This window comes from Dryobates pubescens, chromosome 39 (genome assembly GCF_014839835.1).
Source record: "Dryobates pubescens isolate bDryPub1 chromosome 39, bDryPub1.pri, whole genome shotgun sequence".
Lineage (NCBI taxonomy): Eukaryota > Metazoa > Chordata > Aves > Piciformes > Picidae > Dryobates > Dryobates pubescens.
Genome location: NC_071650.1, coordinates 525,022 through 539,356, shown reverse-complemented (window position 1 = coordinate 539,356; position 14,335 = coordinate 525,022). Strand labels below are relative to the sequence as shown.

General features: G+C 52.0%; 1 protein-coding gene across 1 annotated transcript in view; it reads right to left on the bottom strand.

Moving 5' to 3' along the window:
• Positions 1–13,775, bottom strand: part of VPS54 (VPS54 subunit of GARP complex) — a 35,644-nt gene extending 21,869 nt beyond the window's left edge. Inside the window, exons 1-8 of the mRNA XM_009901589.2 lie at positions 13,618–13,775; positions 11,960–12,201; positions 10,060–10,138; positions 7,787–7,821; positions 6,368–6,499; positions 3,539–3,924; positions 2,243–2,369; positions 445–552 (exon numbers count right to left, since the gene is read on the bottom strand). Coding sequence (XP_009899891.1) covers positions 445–552; positions 2,243–2,369; positions 3,539–3,924; positions 6,368–6,499; positions 7,787–7,821; positions 10,060–10,138; positions 11,960–12,201; positions 13,618–13,753 — 1,245 coding nt within the window. The 5' untranslated portion in view covers positions 13,754–13,775. The remainder of the gene's footprint in view (positions 1–444; positions 553–2,242; positions 2,370–3,538; positions 3,925–6,367; positions 6,500–7,786; positions 7,822–10,059; positions 10,139–11,959; positions 12,202–13,617) is intronic.
• Between the last annotated feature and the right edge of the window lie 560 nt (positions 13,776–14,335).

Below are 14,335 nucleotides of genomic sequence, written 5' to 3'. Positions count from 1 at the left end.
GCCATGTGTTAAGGAAACACCCCAGAAAACTAAAAGCTAAAATCAGAGGAGCAGAGCAATGGTAATCCAACAGAGGAAGCTGGGACTGATGCTACCTACACTCTTTCCAGAAGGTCTTTCCTGCAAACAGACCTTCAGGAAGGCTGCCCAGGGAGGTGGTGGAGTCACCATCACTGGAGGTGTCAAAGAAGAGCCTGGATGAGGCACTTGCTGCCATGGGTTAGTTGATTAGATGGTGATGGGTTGGACTTGATGATCTCAAAGGTCTTTTCCAACCTGGTTAAGTCTATTCTAGTCCTCAGTGTCTGCAAGCTCAGCTGCTATCAGTGAAAGATCAGGCACCCCAAAAACACCTTCATAAAGAGCTGTTCTTAGCTATTTAGAAAGTAATTTGTAAGGAGGCTGAGACAAGCCTGTCAGATAAGTTAGAAGCACTTGGCTTACCTGTTTAATGATGTTCTTTGCAGTAATAATCATCTCATCTCCATAGATTTCATAAAAATTTAGCTTTCTTTGCTTTAAAAGGCCAAACACCAGTGAAACCAGTCTCTCCTGGCAAGAGGGGGAAAAAGAAGAGAATAAAAATCCACAGGACAAAGAAGCAAAGTGAGGACAAGAAGCTGGTGAAGAATTGCATGGCAAGCAAATAGTTCATGTATCTATCAGCCCAGTGCCCTCAGCCCATGCCTCAGCTATACAAAGTCCCCTGTGGCAGCACTGGCTGAGTCCCTTCTCCCCAGCCCCTTTCATACTTGTTCTTCACTTGTGCTTCAAAACAGGGTCACTTCTGGAGGTGACTGAGGCTCCTTACCCTGAGCCAGGATGACACTGAACACCACTGCCCTGCCACAAGTGAGAGGCTACAACACTGCAACACAAAGGTGGAAGAAACTCCAGGGTAGAAATGAGGCTATTGAGAAGTGCTGCTCAGAGAGTCATCACAGAACACCTCAGGTCAGAAGTGACCTCAGAGATCATCTACTCCAACCTCTGACAAGGGCAGGGACACCTATCAATTAGATTCAGCTGCTCAAGGACTCACCCAACCTGGCCTTCAACACCCCCAGGGAGGAGGCAGCCACAGCCTCCCTTGGCAGTCTGCTCCAGAGTCTCACCACTATCATATTGAAGAACTTCTCCCTCAGCTCCAGTCTGACCCTGCTCTGCCTCAGCTTCAAACCATTCCCCCTTGGCCTGTCTCTAGACACCCTCAGCAAAAGTCCCTCTGCAGCCTTCCTGCAGGATCCCTTCAGCAACTGGAAGGCAACTCTAAGGTCCCCCTGGAGCCTCCTCCTCTCCAGGCTGCACACCCCCAGCTCCTTCAGCCTGTGCTCACAGCAGAGCTGCTCCAGCCCTTGGCTCATCTTCGTGGCCTCCTCTGGACTCTCTCCAACAGCTCTATGTGCTTCTGCTGGTGACACCAGAACTGGAGGCAGGACTGGAGGTGGGGGTCTCAGCAGACCAGAGTCTTTTGCCCTGCTGCCCACACTCCTCTGGCTGCACCCCAGCACACAGCTGCCTTCTGGGCTGCGCTGCTGGCTCTTGGGGAGCTGCTCAGTAACCAACACCCCCAAGTCTCTTTCTTCAGAGCTACTGTCAACCACCTCTGCACCCAGCCTAGACTTGTGCCTGTGTATTTGCCACTCATTCCACGAAGCCATGGATGAAACAAGACTAGATAGTCAAGAGGGTCTAGCAAGAACAGCACAGGCAAAAATCCAGAGAAGTCTTCACCTGGCTAGAAAGCAGTTCTACCTTCAGATGTTAGTGACCCTCAGAGGAACACACATCTAGAGACCTCTACACATAGAGCAAATGAAGCATGTGTTCAGGGCAGCCAGATGCTTGATAGAGACACACAGGGAGCCAGTGAGAACATGCAGCTCTCAGCTGCCACTGCACAACTGAAGCTTTGCAGCCAAGCAGATCTGGGAGCCCGTGCTCTTTGCCACTGACACAGTGAGGGCCACCAAGTGAACTTGGAATGCATTTCATCAGAGAAAAGAAAACTGATTGGTTTGGCAAAGGAATTGCAGCACCACGAGTTTCAATGCAATTATTTAATCTCACCCAGCACACAGTGGGGAAAAAAAAAACAGGAGGAGAGAGAGCAGACAAGAAGGGAAACAGCATAAAATGATACTGTTGCTGCTAGGAAGCTGAGTGAATTAGTGGGGGCTAATTAAGTGTGTGAAAGATGCACACACATTCAGCAGGCAGTTTGTTTCAGTACCAGGCATACCTCTTCCAGAACGTGGCAATCCTCTTCCAGGGGTCTGTTTAAATCGTTGCGAGCGTAAGTGGCAAACTCTGCAATCATCATTTTATCGATCAGCTTCTCCAGTTCACAAAGCTGGGAGCCAAGATGCCTAAGAGAAGACAGCCAGGGAGAGAGGAGAGCCGGGTCATCAACCTGAACACCGGTCATTAGCTCACAGCTGAAGAGAATAACCACCCGGCAGGTAATTAGCAGGCAATCAAGGCTGCCTCAAGATGGGGCAGCCCTTCCCAGAGCAGCTCAAACCAGGCCCCACCACCGTGCAACCAAACAGAGGGACCTGAATGTTGATGTGGGGTAGGTGCCTTGCTTTCTCCTGGCAGCTCCTAATTCCCAGCCCAGACACCCCCAGGGCAGCTTCCGGGGGTCCTCATGGGACATTCCTGTGATTGGAAGCTCCATGGGCTGTGAGTGGTGTGAGCTTTAAGTTGGATATTAGGGGCCTGGAGCACAGCCCTGTGAGGAGAGGCTGAGGGAGCTGGGGTTGCTTGGCCTGGAGAAGAGGAGGCTCAGGGGAGACCTTCTTGCTCTCTACAGCTACCTGAAGGGAGGTTGCAGCCAGGTGGGGGTCTAGTTGGACTGTTGGCTTGCACAGTGAGGTCAAAATGTCTTTGGACCCCTTGGATCTGAGTCAAAAAACTTTGTCTGGAGGAGAGAAGGCTGAGGAGGGACCTCATTGCTCTCTTCAACTCCCTGAAAGAAAGCTAGAGCCAGGTGGGGGTTGGTCTCTTCCCCCTAGGAACAAGTGAGAAGAAGAGAGGAAATGGCATCAAGCCACCCCAGGAGAGGTTTAGATTGGATATGAGGAAAAGTTTCTGTGCTGCAAGAGTGGTCAGGGATTGGCACAGGCTGCCCAGGGAGGTGGGGGAGTCCCCATTCCTGGAGGTGTTCAAGAAACCTGTGGCCATGGCACTTGGTTTAGAGACCATGGTGGTGCTAATGGTTGGACTGGATCACCTTGGAGGTCTTTTCCAGCCCAAACACTTCTGTGATCTCCCAGCTGTGGACCACAAGCCACTGCTTGGCTCTCACCTCTGCACCCCTAAAACACCTGTGAACAGGAAGGGAGCACCACGCATCTGTTCAAAGTTCCTCCTGCCCTAACCAAACAGCAGCTCCCTGGCACATGCATCAGCCACATTTTGTACCTCCTGTGCCCTGTGAATGCCCAAAGGCAAAGCCAAGCCCTTCTGCCACCCCCTGTGCTCAGCACACCGCAGCTCTGCCTGCACTTCCTTCACCTCCTCCGCGGTCACCTACCGGAAGCTGTGAATGCCTTGCAGCTCCTGCTGGAGTACCTCCTGCGTCGTTGAGATCAAGTCCAAAGCTCCAACAAACTCAGAAGTTGAGAGCAGCAGCTGTACCATGGGCTGTGTTTGGTGCACAGTAGCCATCAGCTTCAGCTTGTTGTAGGCTTTGACACAGTTATTCCTGGTGAGAGAGAGCCTCAACACTCGCAGGGAACCCTCGCACATCACTTGATCGATTTTGGAGATCTTCTCTCTCAGTAACTTTACAGCCTGGGAGGTTTTCCTGAGGTAGTCCTGCAGCTCATGCTGAGAGGTCATTGCATGGAAGAATGCTTCTGAGCGCAGGGAGATCTGCTGGGCAATGTTGACTTCCACTATGTCCAGGTAATGGCTCAGCTAGAGAGAGGAGGGAGGAGGCAAAAGTCAGCAGTGCTGCCAAGTCTATCACCGTGTTGGTCTGTGGTCCCACAAGGACATGTGGCCAATAAAAAGGAACCCCCTTTGTCAGCTCAGCAAGCAAACAACTACCTACCCACTGTGCTCTGACCACTGCTTAAAGGAGCTCGAAACCACTTTGGGAAGACTGCCTCGATGGTGCTCCTGATTACAAGGGAGCAAAGCAAGGCATTACAAAAGAGCCAAGCTTCTGCATCGCATGGGGGCGCACTGGCACTGCGAGAATGCAGCCAGGACACAGCTCTGGGTGCTGGCTTGCAAGTAAGATCAGTACACACACGTGCTCCAGGCCATGGAAGCTGCTCAGTGTGCAGGCAAGGTGGCTTTGGAATGGCTCTGTTCACCAAGGCTGCAGCATCTTCCTCAGGATAGCTCTGGCTGCTGTTGCTGGGTTTTGCCAACCAGCAGGAGTTCCTGGTAAGTGTAGTTCACATGTGCCAGCACTGTGGCATTCCCAGAGTATGCCCACACATTCAGAACCTGAATTCCAGACTCTTTCTCTCACAGGCCAGGCCTGATGATTTGAGCTGTAAAAGCTGTGCTCTGCCTTCTGCTGAACATGCCAGCTCCAGGGACTGAGGCTTCAGGATGCTCACTGGAATGCAGGTGACTTGGTTTCTAAGAGGTGCCAAGCACTCAAACCTTATGCAGAATGTCACAAGTCCCATCCAGAGATGGAAAGAAACACAGCTAGAGAATGTTCCCTTCTTGCAGTTCCTTCCATCCTGTGTGTTTTTTAACACCAGGGATTTACACCACGTGCAAACCTCTTTTTCCTCTAATACCTTGCACCAAAACCATCCTCCACCAACCAGCTGAAACACACCCAGCCCACAGGACAAGCTGAGAAAGACACAGGGAACAGAGAAGGGGTTATGAGCCCCATTTACTTATGTGACTGCACCAGCCAGGTGCCCCAGGTCCCTTCACTATACTAAGTGAGGTAGAACAAAGAGAACAAAATGATAGTACCTGCCTCAAAGAGCTTACAGTCCCAGTGCAGGGCAAGACATGGAAGGAAGTAAGGAAGAGAAAAATGTCAGGGGGACATTGCTCAAGCTGATCAGCAGCAGTCCAAAAGCACTAACAACAGCCTAAGGATGTGTGCTGAAGACAGGGCTTCAAAACCCTGTTGGTAACTGGTGCCTGGAGCTTAGGACAGTTGTGGCCAAAGGGTGCCTGTTCACATGTGCTGAGTATAAACCTCATCTGGCTCAGAGCCTTTAAAGAGTAAACCAGCAGTAAGAAGCAGTGCAGTGATTTACCAGGCCTGTGGCTCTGGAGAGACCTGAACTGCTCTATGCCATGTGGGTGTTTGTGCCACCCCTACAAAGAAGTCTTGGCTCGTGGCTAGTCAAAGCCTTCCTTTCCCTCCACTGCATCAGGGAGGGCTCTAGGTCTCATTCACTCCCTGAGCCTCCATCCTGCTGCTGCCAGGCACGCCTGTTGAGTCTAAAGCAGCTGCCAGGCATTGCTTTTTCATTGTCAGAGAGTGACAGCCACAAGAAACTCCAACTCTAAGTGTGTAGGACAACCCAATGAAAGACCAAGTCAGCTCCTCCTGAGCTGGTGGGGGAGCAGCAGGACTGACTCCTGGACATCTGGAAGCACTACCCAGGGGATGTCACCTTGAGTATTTCCCTAAGACACCTCACTACTCTCCCCTTGCCCCCAGAAGCTTTAGGAGGTTAAACAGGAGGGAAAATTGCAGTTAGAAAACAGCCTCCAGAATCCTGCAGATCTCCTGGAAGTGTTTAGTGGGAAATGGGGGCCATCCAAATGCTTCAGCATGGGGTTTTCAACAGGACCACTACAGGAGCAACACAAAGAGCAAGACTTCTGTTTGCCCTGGTTTTGTGCTCTCCAAGGCACTCCAACCCTCTGTGACATGCAAACAGGGATCACAGCAGATGACAAGACAATCAAAGGTAAGAGGAAGCTCCTTACATGCAAAAACCTAGGACTTAGTATTGCTTTTAGCACAGAAACCAGGTTGCCTTGCATCTGCAGTTTCCCTGAGGTGTCAGAAAGCAACAGTCTCGAACAAACAGTGCAGAAGCTCTGGCTTTCCCATCTCATGAATTGCTCTTCTTCCCTAACAAGCAGTTCCACATCTCTGCAGTTCCTCCCCTGCTTCACTAAGCTTTGGCATTTGCTATTATGCCACTCACAAGCCCTTCCCTCCTGATTTGCTGCATGGATTCATTTAGCAGGGCAAACGAGAAAGCTCTCTTGCAGTAAGATGCTTCCTGCGCTGCTCAACAACGATCTTCAGCCTCACGAGAGACACCAAAGCCAACAGCAAGCAGGGAAGAGCAGCAAGAGGTTGTTTGCAGCAGCTGCCAGCTGCAGTGGCTGACACCAGCTGGGATCAAGGCTCTACCTTTTCTTGGAGTAACCTGGAGGAAGCTGCATCACGATTTCCTTTGCCACCAGCAGTACTAAAATGAGACCATGGTAAAACGGCATTAAATGTTAAGGAATCTTCCAAGGCAAAATCTGGTTTCATAAAAATCTGAAACAGAAAAACAAAAGGAATAAATGTGCCTCTCTCAGCCCTGCAGTTTCCTCCCCACCTAAACACACCTCCCATCTCCTGAAGCCAACAGGGGCCTTGTTGGCTGCTTCGCAAAAACCAACTTCTCCTTCAGCCGGGCAAGCAAATTCGTTGCAGACCTTACAACCATCTCCCTGCACACCTGAAGGGCTTGTCTGATCTGACAGAGCCTCAGCTTCCTAAAAGGGGAAGACACACCTGAAGGGCTTGTCTGATCTGACAGAGCCTCAGCTTCCTAAAAGGGGAAGACACAGCTGCACAAAGGGCCAGGTTAGCGAGCACTCCCGTGAGCTAAACCAGCCTGAGCAATGAACTGCAGGTGGGGCCTCCAAAGGACCAGAGCAAACGTCCTTCGACAGCAGGGGTGTCCAGCTGCTGACCTGCTCAGCTCTGGGGCCAGAGATTTGACCAGACTGAGGATTCATCCAACTGTCAAGGTGCAGCAAGAGCTGCCTGGCCCCAGAGCTGATCTCCTTTAGCAGAAGGCAGCAAAGGTGCTGGTCACGGGGAGTCGGTGACACCGACCAATGACTACGCCTCTCCAAGAGGCAGGGACCTAAAGCTCTCTCTGGCTTTATCTGCACTTGGCAAAACCAGTGCCAGCCCTCAGCTCCCAGGCCAGGCAGGCAGCAGGGCCCTTGCCATGTGCTTATGAAGTGCAGTTTTAACATGTTCAATGTGTATGGCAGGCACCACATCCACATTCCTGTTTCCTGGACTGCTGAACGCCGCAGCGACAGCTGCATGACTGGCCCAGAGATGCTGACCCACATCCACACTCTGCCTGCCTCATGGACCCAGAAAAAAAGCTCCTCAGGCTGAGATGGAATTTAAAGGTGTGCCTTTTGCAGCCTGCCACAACACAGACCTACAAGCAGGAGGGGTTTGCTCAAGGATCCAAGGAGTTAAGCCCGGTGCTAAGATGTACCCCATGCAACACTCAGGCTTCTATCAACCTCCTCCTGTTTCCCTTCCTCCTAAACCAGAGTGGCTGCTTTGGGCAGCTCTGAGGTTTTAACTGCCCAAGATGAAGAAAATGATGCCATTTGTGCTCTACAACACCATGGCAAACAGTAACAAAGCAAAACCAACAGACAAAAGGAAGTAAAAAGACAACAGATTGTGCTTTGTCTTTTCAGGTTGTGAGCACTGAAGATCCTCAGCAGCTCGGACACAGCAGCCTGAAATATTTAAGCCTGTACATGGCAAACCCTTACAGAAGCTCACAGTGCCCAGGAGCCATACCTTAGGTACTTGTTCCAGATCTGTCCTGGATTTATCTACAATGAAAACAGAACACAAGCAGTCACTGATGAGCAAACAAGGGGTAGCAATCACTTTGAACACAGGTTCATCACAGCGGGTGGGCAGGGAACAGCACTCTTCCATGGAACCATTCTGACTGGACACAAGGAAAACCTCTCTCACCACAAGGACAATCAAGCACTGGAAGAGGCTGCCCAGAAGGGCTAGGAGGTACCCTTCCAGCCTTGGAAGTTTTCAGGGCCTAACAGGATGAAGCCCTGAAGAGCTTGGCCTGACCTTACAGCTGAACTGGCTCTGAGGTGGCAGTTGCAGTAAAGGCTTTCTGAAGACCCTTCCCACTCGAGATGATCTGATTCTCTGACACACTGTGCTGTCCTTTGGACTCTAGCATCAGAATGACAGACCAGCAGGGGTTAGAAGGACCTCTGGAGATCATCCAGTCCAACTCCCCTGCTAGAGCAGGGTCACCCAGAGCTAGTCACACAAGAACACATCCAGGTGGGTCTGGAATGCCTCCAGAGAGGGACACTCCACAGCCTCTCTGGGCAGCCTGTCCCAGTGCTCTGCCACCCTCATGGGGAAGAATCTGTTCCTTCTGTTCATGTGGCACCTCCTGGGTTCCAGTCTGTGCCCACTGTCCCTTGTCCTGTCCCTGGGCACCACTGAGAAGAGTCTGGCTCCAGCCTCCTGCCACTCACCCTTCAGCTAATTGACCAGCATTGCTGAGCTCCCCCTCAGCTCCAGAACAGCAGGGCTTGGAAGGGGCCTCTGAAGACCATCCATTCCAGCTCTGCTGCTAGAGCAGGGTCATCCAGAGTCAGTCACTTGATCTGTTTCTTACTTCATTTGTAGTGGAATGAAAAAAGCAGCCTAGGACTCACCCTGCTGTCCTCAGCCTCCAGCCTTCTACAGAATGAAAAGCCAAGCCTTGAGGGCAAGACAGGTGACAAACAAAAGAACTGACAAAAGACAAAGAGCTCCTGCTTCCCAAAGGGTGCTTACACTACACACTGCCCAGCTAACACAGAAGCTCCCAGTTCCTTGGGTGACACAGTCCTTTTCTCTTTGCTTTAAAAGACCCTTTCCAAGCAGCTGAAGCTGAGCCTGGAGAAGCTTTGATTTTTGAGCATGTGCCACAGACTCCCTCAGGAAGAGCTGCTGCAGAATGAAACCAATCCCAGAGCAGCCCTGCAGAAGGACTTCCTCTGGCATGGAAAAGGAGGAAGAACTCAGTCAGGACAAGCAAAGCCCTGAATGCTCCATGCTTCATTACCTGCAGACACTGATGTGTCTTCATGGCAACCAGCCACTGGGAAACGTTTCATGCAAACATTTTGCAGAAAATAAATGAAGTTAAATATTAAAAGGGTGCTCCAGGTTAGGACTGCTTCTTGACTTTGTCTTTTTTGTTTTACCTCTTGCCTTGCTTTGTCCAGCTTCCCATTAGCTGAACTGCTCACACAAGAACTTGAAATCAGTCCTGGCTCAGTACAAGACAGACCCAGACACCCTGGAGCACGTCCAGTGAAGGGCCACAAAGATGATTAAGAGACCAAGGCATCTTTCCTAGGAGGAGGGGCTGAGAGACCTGAGACTGCTTAGGCTGAAAAAGCTCAGGAGGGAGCTTAACAATGGCTCTTAAATCTCTGCTGTGTAAAGAAGATAGAGCAGGCTCTTCTCAGTGGTGTCCATCTACACACAAGGAAGTACATTGACTGTGGGGGTGGTCAAACACTGCCACAGCTGGCTCAGAGAGGTTGTGCCATCTCCATCCTGGGTGAAGTCTCAATTCAGTAGGACACTGTCCTCTCACAGATGAGCCTGCCTGCACAGGTAATGGGAACTAGACCATCCTGCAGCGTCACCTCCCACCTCAACCGTCCCTTGACCTTCCCGACACAGACACAGGAAGGGCTCAGTGCTGCCATTCTTCACTGCAAAGTCAGCAGCTGCCAGAGATTTGATGCAACAGTTCCTTAACTGAGAGGAAACTGAAGAAAACACTGCCAAGGACAAACTGAGCTGCCACAAACACAAACCTGCCAAGGAAAGAGCAGGCAGCATAAAGCATTCTGACCTGCTCCTGGGCAGCTAGGCCTGGGGGATTCAGCTGCTGTTTACAGAGACACCAGCAGCAGCACCTACTGCACAGGAAGCCCCCCAGCAAGGGAAGGAGCCCACCAGTGGGTGGCAGCACTCGCTGCTGAGTGCTGTCCCTGACACAGAAAGAAATCCCTGCTTCATGACTGTACCGTGGGTGTGCAACAGAGTCCTGTCCAAGGGGTCCTTAGCAGCACAAACATCCTTGCCTCTCTCGTGAACCTTCTCTCTCTAGAAAAAGACAAAACAGATGAAAGAAAAAGGATTAAAAGGACTTTTTCTTTTTTTCCCCCCTTTTGAAGCAGAATATTCAGAGTGTTTTCTGGCAAGTTTGTGAGAGGTTTTTGTTTCCACTTAAAAGCTCAGATGTTGTTTGTCCAGGTGGAAGGTGACGGAAAGTTCACCCTGCAGTCACTGTGCTGGCTTTCCCCCCCCCCCCCCCTGTTTCTTTACATCTCAAGAGAAAAAGAAAACAAAAATCTACTGCAGAGGTGTAATAACTTCTCTGCACACTGAGCTATGACCACAGAGCAGCTGCAATCACAAATGCAAACCCCTACTTGCTGTAAAGCCAGCAATGGCAGCAGCACAGGGTGAATGGCCTTTCACTGCTAAATTCAATCAGAGCACAGCAGGAATCCCTTTCACACCCTGTCACTCAGGACCTCGCTGAAACCATGACCATGGATTGTGGTTCACAGAATCACAGAATGCTCTGGGTTGAAGGGGACCTCCAAAGATCCTCCAGCCCAACCTCATCTGCAGTCAGGTTGCCCAGAGCCCTGTTGAGCCTCACCTTGGGAACCTCCACCTCAACCACCTCTCTGGGCAACCTGTTCCAGTGCTCAAGCACTGTCACAGTAAAGAACTTTTTCCTAACATCCAACACAAATCTCTCTGCTCCAAGCCTGGACTCTTCATGGGGTTGTTGTGCCTCAAATGCAGGACCCAGCTCTTGGCCTTGTTGAGTCTCATCCCATTGGCCTCAGCCCATGGACGCAGCCTGTGCAGGTCACTCTGCAGAGCCTTCTTACCCACCAGCAGCTCCACACTCCCTCCCAGCTCAGTGCCACCTGCAAACTGACTGAGGGTGCCTGGATCTCCTCAAACAGGTCATGGATAGAGACATTAAAGAGAACTGGCCCCAGCACTGAGCACTGGGGGACACCACTGGCGAGTGGCCACCAACTGCAGTTAACTCCACTCCCCAGCACTCTCTGGGCCCAGCCATCAGCCAGTTCCTACCCCAGCACAGCACCCCCTTCCAGTCCTTGCCCTGCACTCTAATTTGCACAGATTGGCTCTCAAACATTTGAAATGCTGAACACCTAAACCAGTGGCAGCAGCTCAGTTACAGACCAACCCCCTTCCACACACTCTGTGTTGGACACAAGGAACACTTCCTGGAGCCCCTTTTGGGCAAGCAACAACACACAAGGAAGTGACAAAGCAAGGAAGGAGAAAACAGTGGCAGACTTCTCTGTGTTCTTTCACTCAGAATCTCCCCAGACCACCAGATACTTCCTGACAGCTGCAGTTTAAGAGTCTCCTACTGGCCCTGGTGGCCTTAGATGCCACTTAAACACTCCTGTTACAAAAGAACCCAGGCCTGTTTGGAGTTTAGGAACTTCATGACCAGTATTTTCATTAGAGAAGTCTTCAAAAGTATCTCCAGCCCTTGCTGCACATAATCCTGCTCTGGGCTGGATCTGATGGTCTGAACTGTAAAGCCCAACCATTACACAGCCCTTACAAAAAAGGGACTCTTCATCCTCAGAACCAACAGGAACTCTAAGTCCTGGTGCAGAGCTTCATATTCAGCAATACCAATTAAGGACAAAAATAATGGAATTGCCTGGGAGAGGACTCAGTTGGCCCTTGGCACGCTGCAAACCCTGAGGTGACAAACCAGGGAAGTCCTGTGAAGAGGCAACAAGCACTGAGGAGCAACTTAATGACCACGGGCTCCTAGCAGGGCCAGTCTGCAGCGAGAAGGGGCTCAGGTCTCTCCCTGGCCTCCAGCAGCGTGTGGCTCCACGCCTGGGCTCTTACCGGAGTGATCTCCTGTTGGTATAATGCAAAATGTTCCTTGGTGATCTGTGGGAGGTAGAATGAAGGCGTGACTTCAGTGTCCACAAAGTCCACTCCCCATGTTTTTGTAAAGAAATCAGATTCCCTTTTTGCTAACCTAGGGTCATTTAGTGCTGCTGGGAGATTGACTTTGGAATGATAGATAGTCCATCTGTGCTGGTCCACAACTAGAGATGGGCTGTCACGTAGGTTACTGGGATCACCTGCAGCACAAAAGACAAAACAGATGGGGGAGGTGAGACACTGAGGGTGGCATTCTTGCTGAAATAGGACTCTTAAGCAAACCATGATCTCACAATGCCACAGCAGAGCAGAGTTACCTCTGCAGAAAGGCTATTTCCCTTCTGCAACGCTTTAACTGCCATTGCTTCTCTCAGACTAAGCAAGTGCTGACCACAGCAGAGTCCTCACATGCACTGAGGGTATTTAGCTCATCTGCATTTAGCTTCTACTTCAGAGAGCAAAATCCCAACCACCAACAGGTTTGTATTGATCTGAACCAGAACACAAAGGCAGCTGAAATTCCTCAGCACTGGATGTCACAACTCTTAAGGTCCCACCCCATCTATTCCTTTTTAGAAACTAAGCTTTTGTGTGCCACAGCAGCTACAGCTGGGATCAAAACCTGCAGAGGTGGTCGCCCCTCAGCCTCCTCTTTCCCATGCTGAACAACCCCAGTACTCTCAGCTGCTCCTCACCAGCCTTGCTCTCTAGGCCCTTCCCCAACTTCTGTGCCCTTCTCTGGACCTGCTCCAGCCCCTCAACGTACTTCTTGGAGTGAGAGCCCCAAAACTGAATCCAGCACTCGAGATGTGGCCTCCCCAGTGCTGAGTCCTGCTGGCCACACCATTGCTGATCCAGGCCAGGCTGCTGGTGGCCTCCTTGCCCACCTGGGCACCCCCTGGCTCAGGCACCCCCAGGGCTTTCTCTGCTGGGCACTTTCCAGCTACTCTGCCCCAAGCCTGGAGCGCCCACGGGGTTGTTGTGCCCCAAATGCAGGATCCAACCCTTGGCCTTCTCATCCCACTGGCCTCAGAGCCTTCCTGCCCTGCAGTAGCTCCACATTTCCTCCCAGCTCAGTGCCACCTGCAAAAAGACTGAGGGTGCCTGGATTCCCTCACCCAGATCATGGATAAAGATATTAGAGAGAACTGGCCCCAGCACTGAGCCCTGAGGAACACCACTGGTGAGTGGCCACCAGTGGAGTCAACTCCACTCACTACAATAGCCCTAGAGACTCATGACAGTGCTGGAGAGAGGTCTTGGTCGCTTGCAAGCTACTGCAAGAGGACTGGGCTGTAGCACAGGAGTCCAAGCACGCTGGACAGGCCGGTTACAGGCTCTGCCAGAACACACCATGGCCTCTTCTTGCATCTGGTATGGATCACAACTACCCTGTGGAATCCCACAAGAAAGATCCCACCTACACTGCAGGCATCTAAAACACAGGCTGCAGGCTGGCATTCCTGCTCTGCCTCCAGGGGACGCTGCCTGCTGCGGCGCAGCGACAGCAGGGGCTCAGCGCGCCGCCCCCAGCACAGCAGAGCCCCCGGCCCAGCACTTGTGCCCAGGCTGGCAAAGCCAGCTGCCCTGCCCCCCCTCCTGCACAGCAGGCTCACCTGTGGGCTCCTTGGGGCACACGTCGGGCAGTGACTGCGCGGGGCGGAAGCACTTGGCGGCCTCCAGCTCCTTCTTGAAGAAAGCATCGCCGGCGTTGGGCTGAGGCACTGGTGAGGAGCTGTGGCGTGAGGCCATTGCATAAAGACACCTCCAGGCAAGACCTGCACGAGAGACAGCGAGCAGCCAGGCTTTAAGCAGGGCCTGCTAACAGCTCCCACCCCAGCAGCGTCACTCCATCAGCCCCACAACGGGGTTTGCGACTGCAAAGCAAGGCACAGCTCATGTGAGACCCCCAGAGCAGAGGCTGAGCACAACCTCCCAGCCCACTTTCCCCCACAGCTCCAGGCTCAGGGGATAGTAGCAGTAGTGTCAGTATCAGACAGGGTTGGAAGGGACCACGAGGATCATCCAGTTCCAACCCCCCTGCCACGGGCAGGGACACCCCACACTAGATCAGGCTGGCCAGAGCCTCATCCAGCCTGGGCTTAAACACCTCCAGGGACAGGGCCTCAACCACCTCCCTGGACAACCCATTCCAGGGCTTCACCACTCTCATGGGGAAGAACTTCCTCCTCACATGCAGCCTGAATCTCCCCACCTCCAGCTTCATTCCATTCCACCTAGTCCTATCACTACCTGACATCCTGAGAAGTCCCTCCCCAGCCTTCTTGTGGACCCCCTTCAGATACTGGAAGGCCACAGTTAGGTCACCTTGGA